Raw genomic sequence first — 22017 nt, 5'->3', positions numbered from 1 at the left:
GCCGTTAGCGTTATTCACAACAGGTCAAGCACTTTGAGGAATTCATCACAAATATCTGATATGCCCACCAAATGTTTCGAACTTAAAATTGATCAGTTTAGAAATGTCCTACTTCAAAATTTGTATCACTTGAAGTTGTATATGAAGAAGGCGAAAGTTTCTCCGAATGCAAACATCTAACATATACAGTACCAGTCACTAAATGTTGATAAAATATCAATCAAACAACCGCACGTAAACATTAACTTCACAAGTATAATCCTTAGTAAATTTTTAAAACATGACACGACATCTGATGTAGCATTTTAGATTGTTCTGTCTCCTCTTTTTCTTATTTTTCATAATCAATACAGTTTTATCTATTCAATCGTTTCTTTTATACAAATTACCCAGACATTTTGAAGATGCATCAGATTTGTCTAAGCGACTGAAATTGTGATAAATTGACGGCATATTTATGTTTACTCTACAGTCACGTACACGGACTGCACAGATATTTGGTTTGTTTATTAAGGGTTAGAATTGGTGCTATGGGTGTGAGACCACGCCCTATAATATGTCAGTGACGTGCACTTCGGTGGCAGGTGAAGTATGCAACCAAGCTAACACCGCTTTTTATTCTGGAATGTTACGATATTAGAGCAAGTATTAATCAAGCAAATATGGAGCATTGCAGGTCAATACAAAGTTTCGGAGAAGGGTGTACGTACACAAGTGGATTTGGACAGGGAATCGGATGGAGGGTGGGGTGGTATTGGGGCACCAAGCTAACACTTGTTAGGTTTGAAAATATAAGACGAACGTGGTAGGTTGATACGTACTCAAAGTAAAAAATAGCGCCAATACCATAGTGGCACAATTGTATAATTTGAGCTATTTTTAATAACATTTATATACACCATAATTTTACCGTCTTGTTGCTATCATGTACGTTGACTTATTGAATGTGTAACCACTTTCCTAACTATCTTTATTTTTATTATTGTAATGTACACCATTATTTGCTGTGTGTTGCCATTTTTGGAATCTGTATCCACTTGTCTATTAATCCCTGTTGCTATCTTTGCAATATACATCATAAATTGGCTGTTTCTAGGGACATGGTCTTGTTGCCAGGCATATTTGCACACATTTGTTGAATGTTTATCCACTTGTCTTTCCCTGTTGTTATCTTTGTACTATATGTCAAAATTTGACTGTTGCTAAGGGAGTGGTCATGGTTGCTAGGACTGGTTGCGTCCACATGTTTTGATCAATATCTGCAGAATAGCACCTCCAGAAACATCCCAACCAAATTTCAGTCCCATTCACCATGTAGTTTTTGAGACACTAGCTTTGACCAAAATTGATATTTTTAAACTAATTTACATATCACTGATGTGATCATCATATCGTGAATATACTTTCATGTAGACATCCCCAGATGCATCACCATAACATTTTTAAATTAAAGCTTTTTGACCAAGAAGACACATTTTAGACACAGAGAGAGAGAGAGAGAGAGAGAGAGAGAGAGAGAGAGAGAGAGAGAGAGAGAGAGAGAGAGAGAGAGAGAGAGAGAGGGGGGGAGGGGGAGGCATTGAGACAGACAGACAGACAGACAGACAGACAGACAGACAGACAGACAGACAGACAGACAGACAGAGGGAGACGCTTTACCATACATATATCACTACTGAACCTCAGTTGTGCTAAAATTGAGCAAAATACATACGACAATATTCAGGTATCCCAAAATTTATATTTATTATTTGCTTTGCAATCTACTTAGTACATAATATTGTAAATGTGTGTGCTTTTAGAAAGTAAATACATGTACTTTAATATTAAAAATAAAGAGACAATAGAACATCTGCCTTCCCATGCATAGCACGATATATGATGTGGAGCGTCCAGCAGATATCTATACCTATTAATCAAGATAAAATATTGTAAATTTGAAATCTATTAACATGCATAGTATTGTTGCTATTGTAACTCTGTATAAAGAGCATTGAACAAGAGTGTGATGTACAACCTCTAGTTATCAAGTTGAAAATATGTCATTCAGTGTGTTGATATATATGGTAAATTAATAATAAAATGAAGTACATTTCATATAACTTGAAAAAAATGCCGCTTTGATAGAACCGTGCATGTTACACCATGGAGTACATGAAAGTGTGTACATTTCATAGATTATTACGTCACATTGAACATCATGCCAACACAGCACACAGGGTAGATATTTCAGGTTCAGAGTAGAATTTCATTTTCTGCATCACGTTTGATAATTGGCTCGAAATCTAAAGTCAGTCTGTAGGGTATGGAAGACGAGGGGCCCTAACACAGAAGCTCACAGAAGGTGGGTAAATTTTAACTTTGAACAACGAAGACAATTTCTCTTACTGGAACGGACATTTAAGACTCGGGTTAATTTCAAAATCATGAAATGTTACATAACAGCTGATGCACATGTTTTAGAGTGTATTGCATGTGTGTGTGTGTGTGTGTGTGTGTGTGTATGTATGTATGTATGTATGTATGTATGTGTGTGTGTGTGTGTGTGTGTGTGTGTGTGTGTGTGTGTGTGTGTGTGTGCGTGTGCATCCGTGCGTGCGTCCGCGTGTGTTTGAGGACGGGAAATGGGTTGACAATTTCTTGGCAAGTTACTTTGCAAGTTTGTCGAAAGGAAAGTACATATACTAGTATATAGCAACATAACATGTGATAGATGTAATCAGCTTAATAAATCAAAACGAAATGTTTGCTTACAGTTATGATGTCTCCTGACAGCAACGAGTCAGTACTGAACACACACAAATAGACTTAGCATTGAGAACATATCAAATAGGAAGGAACATTTCTTATAACATTGAAAAAATACAAAAATCTATTAAAATGTGAAGCATACAGCGCAGTACTTACGATTTAAATATACGTTAAAATCTAACCGATGGTGTCCGATCGAGTCGGTCAAATCTATCCTAAGACAATTATCTAACCGATGGTGTCCGATCGAGTCGGTCAAATCAATCCTAAGACAATTGTTGATTTCAGTAGAATCCATCCATCGTAATCTCGGGTTCAAATACACCGAAAGAATACTTCATGCATTTAGTTTATAACTTCTATATCTTCATAACTTGTTATGTGAGCAATGATTTCATCATTGGAGTGCTATAGTAATGATTGAATATGTGGGTTATACATTTCATTTTTTTTTAAATTGTGAATCAACTGAGTTACTCTAAATTTGTATAATTCAGTGACAGACGTTGAAGGCGCTCTAACTTTAACCAGAAAGATATGAACGACTTAAACATGCCTATTGTTACAGCACTAGTCGCTATTGCATCGAGTAATAAAGATTATACAACAAATTATATTTCATGATATGACGTCACAGCTAGGATTGGGTAGCGTCGTTGGAATCTGCATCTATCAGTGATCCCTGACTTATATGACGATTTATCCGCAAGTTGTACAGATTGGCTTGCCCTCTACATTGTAGAATTTCTCACCGGTCAGCGTTTTTCTGCATTTCTGAACAGAAAGATAAAGACAAAACGTCATACATTTGATAGATTTTTAGACATGGTTAGAAATTTGATAATTTTTTTATATCATTTTTGTCACGTGATGAGGTTGAAAATATGTGTTGAATTCGTCCAAGAATAGAGTACAGTAAAATGAAGGTGCGAAAGAATGAACAGAAAGCTGAGGTTTCCGAGAAAGCTTACGCACAACGCATAAGCACCTTGTTACTAAAAGATAAGTTCCGGCAAAACAGAAAGTGCGAAAGAACAAGAAAATGAGTTTGCAACACACAACTGAAAGCTACGAGAAGTTCATGTTTGCAGAAGAAGGCAAAAAATATTGAAAAAGAATAGAAAAATATTCTCATTAGCGATTATTACAAAGCATGCGTACAACCCAGCAAGACGTTTCCATGGTGCAGCTACATGCAGGTGGTTAACGTCGCTGTGACTTAGACGGGTGTCTGCTACAATAAGGCTTCCCATCGACCTTAAAAAACTTGATTCCCGTCAGTCTTTCCTTACACTCCTAGATTAATACACGCAAAGATTGAAAGATAGAGATAAAAGTTACATGGAAGAACACACATTAGTAGACACACATAGAAGTTATATTGCAAAAAGTCAAGTCTTAAAGTAAACAGATTGAGCTTAATCACCATTCCCAAGAACCATTCGTAGAGTTTTGAAATCTAATAGTACGGATTTCTGTAAGTAAAACTGTGTGAGGACGAATATCTAGTGAGAGATAAATCTTTGCTGTTGTTGTGGTAGTAGTTATTCACCCGTGTCCTTATAGAAAATTCAACAGAGAGGTAAATGTAAAAAGGCTAGCGGATTGATTTCAACCACGAGGTATACAGAATAGAAAGCCAGACATGCATAGAATAAATACAAATCTTCCTCTCTCAATTCGGGAAAGGAAGAGTCTAGTATACTCTTTATTATGTTTATAATCAACATCAGTAATATTATCAAAAACTTCTGTTAGATAATTTCGAATTACATTCCAGTTTGTTTTTGTGTTACCTTTTACTATAAAATTAGCATAACACGTTTTCACGCAATACTATTTTGTAGTCAAAGATTCGTGTTGTGAATAATTTCATTCAGGGGTAATAGAGACAAACTTACAATATCTGCCAAGTATGCCTACTACCAATAGAATGTAACTCCTGATATTTAAAGTGCTCCTATCTTCTGTCTTGCCACTGTCTTAACTACAAGGACACTGAGGGCGCACTGATTGCGTATTGAGAAGTGTAGTGCATTGTTTTCGACGGAAGTTCATCAAAATTACACAAATAATTAAAAATTGTCAATAAACAACCATGATTGTTACATATTAAGATCATTACGTACTTAAAGAGTTAATGACAATCACAGCACATCTAAGTATTTACATTTTCAGACACAGAAAGTGTAAAAGAAATGATATTAAGTTTATAACAAAACACTAAGAAAAAATCATTTTTTCCAAATATGAATATAAATGTGTGTGTGTGTGTGTGTGTGTGCGCGCGTGTGCGTGTAATTGACAGCATTTCTTTCTAGAATCAGATCTGATGTACTTACAGTACAGACGAAGCATTCAGGATGCCAGTTGTGCCCTAAAGCTTCAGTCCATTTGGATGCGATCTTCTGATCACAACCGTAGCAGATGTCATCAGCAACAGCTTTTACTTCTTTGCCACCGTGGAACAGGTCCTGGTAGTCTGGTTAGATACAACGATATATCTAGATTAGTCTAGTACAGTGTGTCTATTGTATGTCGGATACAGTCTATTTGCTACAACTAACCTAGGCGGTTTTACCTTCCACGGTATCACGAACACAGACAGTAGTGCATTGTGTAGAGAAGTAGACGCATACACGGAGACAGGTCAACATATTTTGATGGGTCAAGAGTTGTATATGTCAGTCGCTGAGGCTGAACAGAACAGAAAGGTCTCGCCCACTACAGCTGAACTTCCATTGTACTATAAAGAATCGCGTAGAGATGGCTTGACAACGGACAATAAACTTTTTTAGTTTTATTTCATCGTATCATAGATTGAGATATATAATGGGGCATGGTTCAATACCAATGTGATGCTTACCTTTCTTACAGTACGGCTTGTCATTCTTCACCATAAATCCATCACTACCGAATGGTTTGCGGCAACGAGTACAAACAAAACAATGTGGGTGCCATGTCTTATCCAGTGCAGTCACTACTTCCTACAAATACAAAGGAAAAAGACAAGTGAGTGAAAATTAAAAAAAATGAGATTTCATACACATCTTCCGATCGCAAAGGGGCGTGGTTCTCTCTCGATTTCCCACATCAGCTTTAATAGCGCCACTACTATCAATATAATCAATTGATAAAAAAGAACCGTCGATAGTTCTGAATGGATTACTCGTCAATAGTGGAAAAGAAGACTAAAAACTGACCCATTTTATTATTAGGAAAGTAATGTATTAGTTAATCGTGCATATTGTATCCGTCTATGTTTCAGTGGCCTTTTATTGTACACCATACGTGATACGTGTGGATGTAACAGTATTGAAACAGCATTGAAACTATATAGCGACTGCACACACACACACACACACACACACACACACACACACACACACACACACACATATATATATATACACACACACACACACACACATATATATATATATATACACACACACCACACCACACACACATAAACACACACATATTATAATATACATTATATATATCTCATGTACATATATATATAATATATATCATGTCTAAACACACACACATACATACGCACATGCATACATACATACATGCATGCACGCATGCATGCAGACAGACAGACAGACAGACAGACAGACAGACAGACAGACAGACAGACAGACATACATACATACATACATACATACATACATACATACATACATACATACATACAGACAGACAGACAGACATACATACATACATACATACATACATACATACATACATACATACATACATACACACATCTGTGTACATGATTCATGGAAATGTCATGATCAGTATTTCAAATATGTACACAACGAAGCCTTACATATCACGTTGCATATGTTACAATTTAGTCTTATTCCCCCAACATCCGGGTACTTGTTTCTTATTGAGCAAGAAATGAATACCTTGATTTGTAGAGATGTCATACTAAAAAAGTTGTCCTAAAATAGCCAGACACGGCACGCGATCGACAACCTTAATGACGTCATGACTGTCATCCACTTGTAAAGAATAAGACATGTGATAATTGAGCGATTGTAGTGAAATTTCCAAATGTTATTTTTACGTCATATCGTAAAATTATTCAATATACAAATATTTTGAATTAACGCGGGTGATTTCATTCCTCTATTTCACAATGGTTTGCGAAATTCATGACTTTTCGGGTGTGGGTGTACGAGTTCCCCGACGTATTCGAAGTGGGCGGCCAGTGAAGCCACATAGGTCAAACTATTTTCAGTTCTGTGATTAGTTTGATTCAGTAATATAAAGAAGAATAAAAAACCCAGACTGAATGTACACAAGTTAATGAATAGCATATCTTATTACTTTCATAACAACATAAACGGGTCAAGAACCTGTCTTATCAAAATAGAATGCACAGATTGATTTGTCGCGTGGTTTTACCAATACTTACACCAACGATAGCTTCATAGCATTTGGAACAACGTTTGGCTTTACAGATTTTCCAATCGATCTCACAGTAGGGGTGGCCATTGTCATCGGTGAAGAACTGCTTACCACTCAGACGTTCAGGACACTTGTAACAAGTGAAGCATTCATTGTGCCATTTCTTATCCAAAGCTGTCACCACAGTACCGCTGTAAAATACAAATGTATTGTTGTCTTGAGTTATGCACCAGTAACTATTTGGCTGCCTGTACTAGATAAGTAATGGGGGTTGGGGGGGGGGGTGTAAATTTGATTCCTTTTCAAAGTATTTGCTAACTTAGGATTATGTCTTTGTTTTCTAATATAGTTAAGAGGGCTAGGGGATGATAAAAATGAGTCCAGTAATCTTTCATGGTCAAAAAAACAGAAATTGATGACTATGAAAAGAATAAAAACCCTTCGATACTCTGTGTAACCAGAAAGCTATGTTTTCGAGTTCTTGATCAGAACATACCAAAAATGATATACTACGAGACTTCGACATACATACATACATACATACATACATACATACATACATACATACATACATACATACATACATACATACATACATACATACATACAGACAGACAGACAGACAGACAGACAGACAGACAGACAGACAGACATATATTACTCAGGTTGATCAATTGACTGTGTTACTGACAACAGACAAGTAGAACGTGAAAACAATAAATGCAACAACTTGAATGTGTCTATAACTGTATATGTTCTGTATATGATCTTTTCTAGTGTCTACAGTACTAAGTATACATATTCAAGACAATGATCTTGCACCTACCTGATGCTCCTATTACACTTTGCACAAGTCGACATTATTACTTTTTAGCCGCTGATCTGTAGAATAAATCAAATAAAGGAGAAAATATATAGATTCGGAAAGTAATTTCATTCTTGAAAAGTAAGCTTGGATCTTTTTGCGTTCTCTTACCAGAATGGGGTCGTGGGGCTTCCGATTCTGGAGACCGAGAGAGTCTGGTTGAACAAACCAGAAAGTTTATATATTCCTTGGAAGCGGAATTCGGAAACTATAAGGTTTTTTATTAACTGCACTTCCACATGCCACCCCACCCCTACAATTCAGATTCGCTACGTTACTGATATGAACTCCTTCCTCCACGCCACTCCTTTATTCAAGATTGTTTGCGAGACCTAGAAAATTTCACATGGGGTGAAAAATTAATTTGATAGTCTAACTATTTTCCAACGGACATACCAAGATCTGCAAATGAGTCACTTATAGACCTAGTTAGGTCAGACATGTACGAGTCGAGTGAGATTTATTACAAATGGGCCATCGCTGTCTAAAATACAACTGTTTTCACAATTCAACGTTAAGGCATTGGCTACTATGGACATCTGGTCCTCTATCGATGTGGCTCAAACAATTCGCCTGTCGCTATTGTAATAGAACACCGTGACAGATTGAAAGCCACGGTACAACGGGCTCTTTGTCCATCCTTTTTGGGGTTTCTGGAGCTAATATTGGGTATACAAAAATGTCTATAGAGTGGCGTGGATATCTTTACATATATATTGTACAAGGAATAGACACGTCTACACTTGAACTAGCCGAGCCGCGAACACAACCAATCGGTCTAGATTGCTATTGATTGTTCCAGTAAAAGACAATACATGTGCGGTAACTCCATGACATATATATATGACCATCGTGTATTACATTATGACCACCGTGTATTACATTATGACCACCGTGTGTTATATTATACACTTTATAAAGAATAAAGAATAACCTCTGCTAGTTACGTTCAGGGCGCACTTCGAATTAATGAGCTCAGACAAGCGCAATTTTCATTCGCTCGGCCTACTTAGGAATTGAACCATGAGGGATTGTAGTCTCAATCTGTATTTCATCCATGCCTGGTATCCATTCTTGAAATATTACAATTGAAGTCAATTATAAGATAAATAGGTGACCGTCAATGGATAGGAATTCGTGGTCAAAAAGTATTAAAAAGTTGTAAGTTTTGTAGTTTTGATTCATAGTTCAAAATATCCTAGAATCCAGATCAGTGTTGTCAATATTGTATTATGATAAAATAATAATGATATTTAGCATTCAAGATCACCACGTCATAATTAATTGACCAATTGGGATCAGATTAGACCTCTGCGTCATTACTGATTGACCATTTAGAATCAAAAGTACAACCCTGAGTCCTAATTGATTGACCAATTGGGGTCAGATTAGACCTCTGCGTCATTACTGATTGACCATTTAGAATCAAAAGTACAACCCTGAGTCCTAATTGATTGACCAATTGGGATCAGACTAGACCTCTGCGTCATTACTGATTGACCAATTAGAATCAAAAGTACAACCCTGAGTCCTAATTGATTGACCATTGGAATCAAATGAAGTTGGTGATACATATACTTCATATGGAAATGTGATGGTATTTTCATGTCTCCGTCCGTCTGGTTTACATTTTTTTTTCATCGCCATACATTCCATAATTTATATCTGGTATTCTTGTATGTAACAAACGTTTTGGTATTCACAGTATGTTTAGTTCTACCAATCCCATCTTGTTGACATTTCTATGGAGTTTATTTATGACGGAATGGTCACAAGGGGACGTTTTTAATCTCGGACCACTATCGGTCTTCGTTTTGATGAATGGAGTAGTGGGAAATGTGCAAGTAGAGTCGAAAGATATACGTTACATGTAACCATGGTAACAGGAGGTGAACTTTTAGTTGCTGTATGAAATGACCACGATTGCCGTGGCAAAGAGAAGGCAGTCAGAATCGTCTTCAAAACTATGTGAACCACTTTATAGGTGTTGAAATCCATAGAAAAGTATTGGTGTACGTGATCTGATATATAAAGTCTTTAGTCATATCGGGGTCAACAGTCTGTTCAAAAAGGCAAGCCTACAAACGTCTGGGGGTGTATACAATTACAAGGAGTTCATCGAAAGATCACTGTATTAAAAGCAGACGATTCATTGACATTGTAAACCACAATTGTGTGTGGGCTGTAGTCATATGAAGGTCTTTGCGACATATATGCAACGTTAATAATATGTTTGAAGCATATGTTGCACCCCTCCCATAACTCTATTTGTGTTCCTGTAACATTAAAGACACAGATGTTAAAGAATGTTTGTATAGAAATATGACAGTCGCTGAGTGTTATTTTTAAACTTGTTTCTGCATATTCTGAGCACATCGCAGCCCATACTTGTAATTGTGATAGTTTTTACTCCTAACACAAAACAACATACGCAGAGATTTGTTCTCACAGCATTAATAGTACAATATTTAGATATCTGTTTAAGAGTAAAGGTCAGTTTGCCTGTTCAGAAGCATACAGAAAAAAATTGAAATTTATAGACAATCATACAATTGTTGTCATCGTTACGATGAATTATCACTGGTGGCTGTACGTGGAATGTTAACCGATATTTGTGGGTGAAATTGTTCTTGAACCCGACGTGGTTGGCATAGCTAACAACATACAACTATTTGGAAGACCCTGCAGAGGAAATTTATTTATTTATTTATTAAACTTTATTGAAAGAGGGTAGCCCAATCTTCCCTGGGGCCCTCTAAATATAAATAGTACAAAAACAAAAGAGACAAATACAAACTGTACAATAAGGACATACAATAAACAGCAAAAGAAAACAAATTGTTAGCGTATCTGATGCCTTCTAAACAAAATCATATAACTGCCTTGACGTAAAGTGGTTGGTGTTTACGACAGTCATGCTAAAGTAAAGTTGCAAGTGTTTTACGACATTGGATAATTACAGCTACTAATTATACACATGGTACGGGCTAACATACCAATCAAGAGAGCAGGTTTATTTTTATCACTAGAACTGATGGTATTTGTAATTATAGTTGCAGCTTCATGTCACACTAAACGATTCTACATATCAAAACCATGCGTCATGTGAATTATGAGACGACGGCCTGTTCGCTTCATGGATGTGCATGTATTGTAATTAGTAGAATAGTAAGACATCTACAGTAAGTTCGGTCAGCACGTAGTACATCTAATTCTAAGCCACGCTATGCCAATAATCTTTCACGTAAAACACGACTGAACTTGGTGACACATCGAAACTGCTTTTATTACATAGGGTGTATTTCAGTGTATAGTTTCATCTTTTCGTTTTCGACTTTATAGGTGCATTGCTGATGGTCTAAAAACACAGGTTTATATTGCTGATGGTCTAAAGAACACAGGTTTATAGCTTATACAACAAAGTTCAAAACTAACTTGAAACAGTGACGTCACCAAGGTGACAGCTGAAAATGCAGACTACTACGATAATCTTATGTTATATTGATGTGTACAGTCTGAATATTTCAAGGTGGCGTTTCCTTAATGTATATATATATGATATTATAATAATAATACAAGAAAATGCCTTTCTCCTTCTAACATGTTCGTCCTTGGACAACACAATATCGGTTTACAATATTTATCGAGGGTAGCATAATTTTCATTCCATTCCCTTGAAAACTGTCATATTTTACATACACATATGTCAGATATTGCAGGTTATTTACTCATCCAGTAAAGGAAAGACTGGCTATTCTACGTTTACTTTAGACGAGTGATTCGTTTTCAAATGGTGGGACACAGTTGTTCAATGGAACGCAGTGAATGGCAGCTGTAAAGTGAAGAACTCTAGCGACGTTCCATCGATGGCCTAGTCAGGCGAAGGAAATATTTCCATGACTATATGGTTTACTTCACTTGCTATATAGACACATCGATGTCTGAAGATCTGTAGTTCAAAGGTCATAGGTCATAACTCTTCCCAATGTAAGTGAAATGCAACCACGTGTATCTAATGTAATTTATTCGCACTTTATATTTTTTTAAATACCATGATACAAATTTATATGACAACCAGGGTATGGGTGGTGTCTTCACATTCAAGTTGTATGTATGTATGTATGTATGTATGTATGTATGTATTATGTATGTATGTATGTATGTATGTGTGTGTGTGTGTGGGGGGTGTATGTGTGTGTATGTATGTATGTATGTATGTATGTATGTATGTATGTATGTATGTGTGTGTGTGTGCGTGTGTGTTTGTTTGTGTGTATGCGTGCGGGCGTAGGGAGGAGACTTGGTGCGTCCAGCCTATAAAATCAAATTAGTGATGAAGACATAAATTAACCAATAAAGTATATATTACTACAATATATTACCCATTAAGACGTGACACCAATTTGATAAAATAAAACAAACTAGTCTTACCAATACGTGATAACCGTTGACGTCAAACGATCAAATTCATAGTAAGAGGTAAATACGCATCTGCCTTTTTATTCCAATTAAAATTCGAAGAAAAGAATCAATTGTGTGGGGTTTTTCAAAATAAAAAATAAATATGAAATTAAACAACCTGTAAACCTACTTGGTAGTGAAATGTGTTACGACTCAATAATACGAAATGAAGACCCAGTAGACAATTTGAAAATTCTCCCAAAAGCCGAATGTGAGATCGAAATAGATTGCATGGTCAAAACAAATCAGAAAATTGTAGATGCTAAATATTCCTTTCACTTTAAGCGTTAGATTAACTTGTAATGGTTTGTTCCAGTCGCTCCAAACCCACGGTAGAATGGTTTAAACTAATTGTTTTGACTGTTTAATATAAAGCCGATAATTCACCATCTGTTATTTAGGAGTCAGGATTACTGTAATGAGGGGTTCATTGGAGTTTTCATTTATAATAACTAAACTATAAGATGACTAATTCTACATATCCGTCAGACTAAACCTCTCCTACTTTTATCGGTATATAATAAAGGTCGCTAAGTAGGCCTGGTAACGACGGGAAGTAGACGGCCCTGGAAGTCATGTGGGCATGAATGGTGACCTCGTGAACCTTTTTTTCCCAAACACAAACACCGTAGAAACTTTTAGTTTTCGCGTTATGGTCCTCTGCAACAACATCCAGGGTTGGGAATAACATCACATGCCTGGGATCACATGCATATGATGGTAGTGGTAGATCAATGATAACGACTGGTCCGGTAAGCAAAGTGGCTAGGCGTGGTCCATAAACACTATGGCAATTATAGAACATGTTTATGAAATATGTATCAGGAGGTAACAATATGCTGGGTAATAAAAATATATTTTAGGTCAGGTGATTCCAGAGGGGCGTTTTCGCTAATGCCTGCTTGCCTCTCTCCTTTGTCATCATCACATTTTTATGTTTTTCTTTCGCCCCCACGTCTTGGTTGACGTCAGGGTGTACTTTTAAAGCACAATCGTTTCTTTGTAGTATCGTCAAATCAGTATACCTCCAAATTATTGCAGTTAACCTCATGACCTTACCCCAAAAGATAATCTACTTAAATTGGATAACAGCTAAATAGCGACTAACTGGTGGCTTTCTTTTCGCTTGTTAGCAATATTGAAGATACCAATTGAAATCCACGTTAGCGTTCATAAAACCTAGCCTCACCCATTTCAAGAAAGTAGTAAACACTTCCAAAAGAATGACTTTCACACAAACTGGTTTATTATAATCGGGGCACAGACCACACCCTCCTTACAAGTATACCTACAATCTATTCAAAAACCTGTACCGACATAGGTATGTGGACCATTAATGATGAGCTGTGTAAGGATAACGAGTCAACTGGCAATGAGTAACCAGTGTTTTCAACAAACTAACTGCCAAAGTTTCCATAATTGTGCCAACATGTTCTCATATTACACAGAATCACTTCCCCAAACGGGTGAATGGAATCTTAAACAAGAAGGAGTGAATGACCTGAGACGCGTTTAACCGATCGGATCCATATGACGGGTACTGCACAGCTCTGGGGTACTGTTTCATTTTCTAAATGAATATTAACTTTAATGTTGTTGGCGAAAGTGAATTTTGTGTTGTTAAGATGAAGATTGCACTTTACCTAAGGCACAGAACAGCCAGTCACCTTGACATGTCCCCGGACACGTCTAACACTGAAATGACTCCTCCGTACCTGTACGTATATGCACCCACAATTCGAATTTTCTCTTAAACCTTTCTTTCATGGTGAGTAATCAACCCTTTGCATTTCTTGCATAGTTGTCAGTACTAGCCATCATTCAGTTTGTGACCTGGCGATGCTCTGTAAACAAGTCGAGTGAATAGGAAACCGTGCAAAAATGTTCGGTTGATGTGGTATATTTATTGCCTGAAAACTGTTTATTTGTTTGAGAAAAGAACTTATCTTTGAGTTTTCTTTGAGGAATAACAAACAGTTTCAACTCTAAGTTTACATGCAGCATCTTTATACAGTGTAGAAATCTGTTCTATTTTATTAAATGACATCACATCTATAAGGACGTTTAAAATACTACATATATCAGAATTCCTCAAAACACAACCTCTGTGTGTGGTAAACGATTTTCTGATCTAGGGGTGTAACAGAAAGTGCCGGTGACTTCAAATGACCCGAGGCATTTTGCGGTCACACGACGTGGCCTAAAAATTACGTCACTGGCCCGATGAATCGGTGCATTGAGAGAGTGAATGGGATTGTAGACACACCTTTACAGCAGCAAATTGAAAGTACAATGTACCTGAGTGGGATTTTGTGTTCGCGATGCTACCTGAATTACGCACTGTGATGTTAAGATATCTGTAATAGCCATCTCTGGTGTCACCAATAATCATACTGTGACTATGTATGGGAATGTTATATTAAGACTGAAATTAACATGGTGTACATTTCAATAAATGAATAAAGGACGTATCATTAAGACAGTGAATCAATTACTTTGGTGACCTGAATCACCCTTACATACTTAAAACAGCTAACGGGTGATCCGAATAAGACTCAGTAGAAAATAGAAAGGGTTAACTTTATACAGAGTTGTAGATCATCGTAGTTAGGAGAGATACTGGCACGCCTACTTTAATAGAATGGATCTACGCGTCGTGTCGATGGATAACCAAATTAGACAAAATTGACATAACAATTCGGTGATTCAGTGATGAATACAAGTCGAATAGATACTTAAGATCTAATTATAATAATGAAATTGGTCTAAGATGGAATGACTTGGGTTATTCGAAAAAAATATAACTGGTTGCTTACCTGGTGGTAATGGCCAAAACAAACTGAACACAGAAAACAAAGTACTAGTAATATGTTGGTAAGCTGTGGTGATTGTCACTCTCAGCTCGGCTCAGTGCAGACTGGTATGTATGCCGAAGAATTTGCATCAGTAATAGAAAGTGGTAATATACTGATTAGGGCTGTGTGCAACTTTCAGTGCTGTGTGCAAAAGAAATAAGGTCATTTGGATTTTAAAACAGGTATACAAAAAACAGATGACACAACGAAAGCTATATAAACAGTATTATGATTTTACCGTGTCTGCGTGTGGATACATGTTTTAAATATTGTCAATAAAACATAACAGCGAGATATCGATAATCGCTATACATTTTGTTCGACAAATTACACTTTTCCATGTAAACATATTTATGAGTGAAACAGTTGACTATCATTTACATTGTCTTCAGACAGCGACCGAAAGTTCATCTTCAACGGGGGTGCCACGTTCTTCTGGCTCGTGTATCAGGTTATATTCCGAACTCACATACTAGTATCTTTCCTGTGCGAACAACGTTTCCTTTTAGCTATTAATTCACAAATTGTTCGAAATATATATTATATGGATGTACTTTACATTACAGGTGGTCGGAGTTAAATGTTTACAAATGTAACTTCGATGAAAGTGGTATGTTCGAGAGAGAAAGACCATGTTTGCTCGCATAAGTGATATTTCCACTGCATCAAAGCTAGTATGACTGGAGAGACGGACTCTGCTCGCAAACGGAAAACTTCCGTTATTTACAGAGCTTTCAATACACGTAGTATAATTTCATCTTCAACTCTTTTTGACATGATACTTTTAAATCGAAATAAACAAGATACAGAGAGAGAGTTGATTAAAATTGGCAGATTGTTTGAATGTTCATCAGCGGCCCGGGTTAGCAATATTTATGTATCAATTTTAGTACATGTACCAATAACTCTGCAAAAACTTCAAGCGAACAACAACAAATTTCAAGCGGTTTCATTTTTATTGTCTAAGAGAATCCCTAGGATTTCCCATAGTTTTTACAAAGACATATTCCAACTGCAAGCTGAGAAACATGGAAACCTCAAAATGTAATTTATCGCGCATATGTATTGTTTACACACTCATGAGTTAGAACAGAATGTAAAGCATGCGATGTGACGAAAACACACGGTCACGATAGCTCTAAATACGTTGATTGTAAGTATTACAGACACACACCAATTAATCAAAACTAAATTAAACCCTACAGATGACATGAATATGAATTATGAATCTAAAATTATTATTTGAACAAGTGACACCACAATAAATGATACCATGTCACACTGTATGTGTGTGGTTAGTCTCCATCGTCCGTACTTAGTTTGAGTCCATGTCACGCTGTGTGTGTGTGGTTAGACTCCATTCTCCGTACTTAGTTCGAGTCAATATTTTTCTCGATATCAAATTTTACATATCTTAGGATGCAATGTAATCAAATTATATCTGAGACAGTTTATCTATGACATCTTCTCAGTTTACAGATATAGGCGTGCAAGTTATTTGTATCAATGATCCATCAAATATCCCCTTACAAATAACAAAGTACGCATTTTTTCGAAGATTATATGATCTCACATTTCAATTAAATAAATAACCTAGCCGTCCAGGGCAGTATTGCCGTAGAATCACCCATTTCTTTGCGGCAAAAATAGAACATATTATAATGTTTACTCGGTTTTAATAGGACGCCCTCTCCCTCTCATTGTTGCAAGTGAGTTCTTTCCCCCGTTCTCATACGTCTTTTGTCATCAGTAATACATCTATAGTTACAGTCGTTGATTTGAGTTGACAACATGGGTCACTGTAAAAAAAAAATCATGGTAATGGAGCCACCATTATTAAAACCTGGGAGGGTCGGAGGCGTTCAGGCTTAGTTATGTTTACTATAACCAAAATAAACAAACAAACAAACAGACAGACAAACAAACAAACACAAACCAGTACTAGTAACACAGGCATGTATATGACTATCACCATTGACCACTCCATGTATAGGGAATCATATTGTAAATCTCGTTGCATACAGATATTGTTGTTATCGATATGTAATTACCATGTAATTCATGTACGTCATGTTTGTCAGTGTTTTGTTTTTTTTGGTTTTTCGTAAACATAACAAACTAAGCCTGAGCCCCATTTGGGTACATTCAACAATTTCACTTATATGGGATTGGTCACTGGAAAATCTGAAGGTTATAATGTAAATACACTAAATGTGCAGCTTCCTCACTTGAGGTCTCTATAGTAGTACAGCTTCGTCACTTGAGGTGCCCTCTATGGTGGTCGGTCTCCATAGTACAGCCCAGTTTGCCATATTTTCACTTTTGTTACTATTGTCATGGTTTTGTTTTGAACAAAAAAACATTTGCTAAAAATAGGAAATGATTCATATCAACTTGACATGAACAAATCTGAATAGACTCCCTCAAAGGCTCATACATACCAAATGTCAAAGATCTCCGACCATAGTTTCGGAGAAGTTGAAAATATTCTTTTTACCAAAAATACTCAAAAATTCGCTAAAAATAGAAATTGACTCATATAAATTTGGCATGATAAGCCTGAATACCCCCCCCCCCCCAAGGGACATGCACACCAAATATCATAGCATTCTAACAGTTGGTTTTGGAGAACAAGATGAAAATGTAAAAAGTTGACGGGCCACGGACGACGGACGACGACGGAGATCGGCCTAATCCTTAAGCGCTGCTATAGCTGTTGCTGACAGCGGAGCTAAAAACCTCCAAAGCTTCTAGGATCCCCCCCCCCTCACCACCATGAAGGTGTACATGTTCCCATCTCAAACTCCTCCCTACATTTTACTGTTAAGATGCTATTAAACCCCATTTTTAATATATTTACCCTGTGTGTAGTCGCTAATTAATAGTGTATGGTGCTATTTTATAAAGTATTTGCGAGACATAGTCAAGCAGTCCACTTTGAGTCACAATCAAATACATGTGATGTAAATATAATATTTGGGGGTGTTCATGTTTTAGAATTAAGTTATGGAGGGGTCAGCCTGTTTTCGGTTTTACAGAGACAGGAATAGTGACTTATCGTCGGTTCGATGGAAAAATCCATCGAAATCCCCCCTCCCCCAATAGCTAGGTTAAGCAATGACGCGGGAAGGAGGGGGTTGTATTGCGATTTGTTGAGTAGATGCATATGTGCGCCGAAACTCATATATAGGCAGGTCTGGGGGATAACCCATGTTTTAATGTTGTGAAGGGGGTATGTTGTTCAAACGGGGAGGGGGGGGGGGGCGTACTCGACTCTTTTCTCGACACCATCAACGTCTATCCCTAGCAAGTACGAGAAATGTCTGCACTGAGAGTTAAGAGAAAGAGAAAAGACAAATGACAGACTTTGTAAAGAAATGTTTGTACAAAATCATTCTATCAGACGTTTAAAGAGATTTTATTACTTATAACATTCACCAAAACATGTACTACTGTTTCTAAAACAAAGGTATTACCATTTAAATACTCATACCATGATTTTGAAAAGCAAATTCACTCTGGCAAACGACAGTAAAAAGTAAACAATAAAATACTTACCAAATTAATTTATACCAATTTGAAAATTACAATTTCTTCTCCTCTTGAATAGAGTCTAAACTTTACAACATTTAAATTTCCAATATACTTTTCACAGTTCTATTTACTATCTACTCATTGACAATCTAAAGTTTTGATTTCATTGCATCCAAGTAAATTTAACTCTTTAAATAAGAAGTAAATTTCTGAGAATTTATTTACAAATATTCTGTACGTATTACCATTGATATATGTACACCTATTTCAGGACAGATCGGTATTTTAATTGAAATTGCGTGTACAATAAAAAGGGTTGTTTGAAATTGACTAAAATTGAAATATTTAGCACCAAGTGCTAATCTGACACGATGTATGTGGATGAATACATTACGCAGGAGTATCACTTATTTTAAAAATTGACGGTGATTTTCTGAATAGTTTGGAATATTTTGGGAATTACCTTAACTATAAAAAAAATAACCTTATCTACAAGAGGTTCCTTAAAATGTATAAAGCTATAATGTTAGAAGGTATGGTTTCAAACTGACACTGCACTTATATTGGCAAGTGGTGAAGTTATCAATTTTCACTCCATTTTGATTTATTTATCCGAAATACTCTTGCTGCCACAGGAGCGAATCTTTAACGGACAGCCAATACCCACAATGAAATAGATTTCAAAGCTCTGTTTACTAAAACAAAGATGTTCTTGTAACATATTTCAGCCCAATAAACTTATTTGACAAAACCTACAAACTTATGATACGTAAAAGTGAATATGTTTATGTGTTTATCACTCTGAACCACTGCATACTATACTAAATTGTATGTATTATTATGTATTCCAAAACCCAATATAAATAACATACACTGCTGTAAATGCCCTATTATGGTTTCATTATTATTGCTGACGTCATACAACGACATATTAGTAGTTGAAGACTACTGCTACACTGTGCAATTATCCACATTTGGTACAGACTGGTTTACCATCGATGTTGTAGAATTTCTCTCCTGACAGCGATTCTCTGCATTTCTGTTGAATTAGAAATATACTAGTTAAAATCACAATGATTAAATGTTTAGTATTTACAATAATGCAAGCGTTTTGCTTTGCCGTCAACTCTATATCAAAGGGCAATTTAGCCTTCATAAAAGGTTGGCTGGTTGTTGTGGCTAGCGTTGCCAGGGTGACCATCAACTCTTTTATAGAGGCTAAATATTTTGGTCACGTTCGTACTTTTAATCGTACGTACGTTCTGGAATTTCCCGTGGCAGTTTTTGTCATGCCCATGTACTTTATGAACATTAAAATTACACCTTTTTATTTTGTTACATGGTTGCCATGGAAAAATTGAATAATGACATCAAATTTATTTTGCTAAACGTATAGTCCCGAATATGTTAATGAATAAAAAGAGTGCAAGAAAGAACTATTTTGTGCCTTTAAAATATGTTAAGATTTAATTTATTCATATCATCCCTGTATGTATTTCTGAAGATCACACAGTGAATATATTGGAACCAGAGGAATTTGTTGCATACAGTAAAGTTTAGCGTGTATTTCAGATGGCTATTTATTCTGGAAATTTATAACTTTCGGCCTTATATCTATTCCTCTTTTTCAGTCTATATTTTACTTTTTTATTGTTTTTTAGCTAATGTTCTTAACAGAGCCTGTGTTACAATTGTAAGACTAAACTGAATGAAATATGTGTTACTGTTTATGCTGTCATAATCCTTTTGTATGTTTACACGGTATAGAAGTAGCAGTAGAAGAATATGTTATTAATGTATTATTTATTAAGATTAGATGTATGGATATTGAGATAGTTAGAGACAATAGATAAGAAGGACTGATAGAAAGGTACATAATAGGACGATGCAAACAAAATACAGGCATACACTGGATATGATGTTTCCATGTCATGGTACATGTAGGTGGTTAACTTCTGACTGCATCTGATGGATGTTTGCTACAATATGGCTTCCCTTCAACTTTGAAAAACGATTTTCCTCTCAGAGGCTCTTCGCACTCCTAGATTGTGATACAGGAGAGATTGACAGATACAGATACACATGCAATACACATGCAATAACATTACACTACATACAAATGTACTTCTGTCAGACGTAATGTCGTTGTTCAACGATACATATATGGTGTTAAATAAACCACAAACACGTGTTGTTCAGTGTTGACATCTACGTCATGCACACCTTGCATTGCATGCTTGAAGAGAGCACCGACCCAGACCACGATAGAATCGTTGGGCCCGTGCAAACGAAAAGCAATCAAATATATAACATTAGCAGAGATACACAAGTAACAGGATTGAGAAATGTTCCATGAAACACAAAGCTGTCTTGTCGATGGAAAGATTTCCAAAATAGAAAAGATGTGTTCCACTATTAAACTACAAAGTTGTCCTGTCGATAAAAGATTTCCAAAAGACCATGGATAACATGTAGATTTATCTATACCTATTGGTTGCGTACTTACAGAGCAAACAAAACACTCGGGGTGCCAGTTATTATTCATAGCTTCAACCCATTTGGATCCAAGTTTCTCACCACAGCCAAAGCATGTATCAGAGGCTACCACTTTCACATCTTGGCCACCACAAAATAGTTCCTGGTAATCTGTAATGTATAAAGTAATCATTGTTTTACTTTCAGTTACTATTTTATATGGCGTCTGTGCTATCAACACCATTATTAGACTATTTGTCAAGACTTGGAATGAAATATGATTTAGAAAAAATTGAAAATACGGTACTAGAAGCAATGAGGACGACAGTGACCATTGTGGTTATTTCATAGTAGGGAACGAAATCTGCAAAGATGATGGATATTCACCTTTCTTGCAGTATGGTTTATCTTCTTTGACCATAAATCCCTCACTACCAAATGGTTTGCGGCAACGGTTGCATACAAAACAGTACGGGTGCCATTTCTTGTCTAGGGCAGTGACGATCTCCTAGGAGAGGGAAAGAATATCACATCAATACATATAAATTCCGGTACACTATGCACTGTATGTACTGTTAAACAATATTACTATATTAGAAAAATATTGAGTATTGAATATCATGTGTCCATCACTTGAGAGATATG

General features: G+C 36.3%; 2 protein-coding genes across 2 annotated transcripts in view; both read right to left on the bottom strand.

Annotated features, from left to right (window-relative positions):
* Nucleotides 1-2560: 2560 nt before the first annotated feature.
* On the bottom strand, nucleotides 2561-15468 carry LOC144436949 (paxillin homolog 1-like). The gene is made up of 6 exons (XM_078125820.1): nucleotides 15325-15468; nucleotides 8009-8064; nucleotides 7190-7373; nucleotides 5618-5738; nucleotides 5094-5233; nucleotides 2561-3525 (listed from the first exon to the last, which is right to left on the bottom strand). The coding sequence occupies exons 2-6, from the start codon at nucleotides 8041-8043 to the stop codon at nucleotides 3451-3453; spliced, it is 555 nt and encodes a 184-aa protein (XP_077981946.1). The 5' UTR covers nucleotides 8044-8064; nucleotides 15325-15468; the 3' UTR covers nucleotides 2561-3450.
* Nucleotides 15469-18765: 3297 nt separating this feature from the next.
* LOC144438676 (paxillin homolog 1-like) overlaps nucleotides 18766-22017 on the bottom strand; it is a 7606-nt gene continuing 4354 nt past the window's right edge. Inside the window, exons 4-7 of the mRNA XM_078127820.1 lie at nucleotides 21760-21880; nucleotides 21404-21543; nucleotides 20806-20938; nucleotides 18766-19936 (exon numbers count right to left, since the gene is read on the bottom strand). Of these exons, the coding sequence (XP_077983946.1) occupies nucleotides 20846-20938; nucleotides 21404-21543; nucleotides 21760-21880 (354 nt within the window). The 3' untranslated portion in view covers nucleotides 18766-19936; nucleotides 20806-20845. The remainder of the gene's footprint in view (nucleotides 19937-20805; nucleotides 20939-21403; nucleotides 21544-21759; nucleotides 21881-22017) is intronic.

This window comes from Glandiceps talaboti, chromosome 1, assembly GCF_964340395.1.
Source record: "Glandiceps talaboti chromosome 1, keGlaTala1.1, whole genome shotgun sequence".
Classification (NCBI taxonomy): Eukaryota; Metazoa; Hemichordata; class Enteropneusta; family Spengelidae; genus Glandiceps; species Glandiceps talaboti.
Note: the sequence above shows the minus strand (reverse complement) of the source record. Positions and strands in the feature narration are given on the sequence as shown.

Coding starts and splice junctions, on each gene's coding strand:
- LOC144436949 (XM_078125820.1), bottom strand. CDS start 8,043: ATGTCGACTTGTGCAAAGTGTAATAGGAGCATCAG. Junction 5,739..7,189: donor GCTATGAAGCTATCGTTGGT/GTAAGTATTGGT, acceptor TTGTATTTGTAG/GAAGTAGTGACTGCACTGGA. Junction 5,234..5,617: donor CAAGCCGTACTGTAAGAAAG/GTAAGCATCACA, acceptor GTATCTAACCAG/ACTACCAGGACCTGTTCCAC.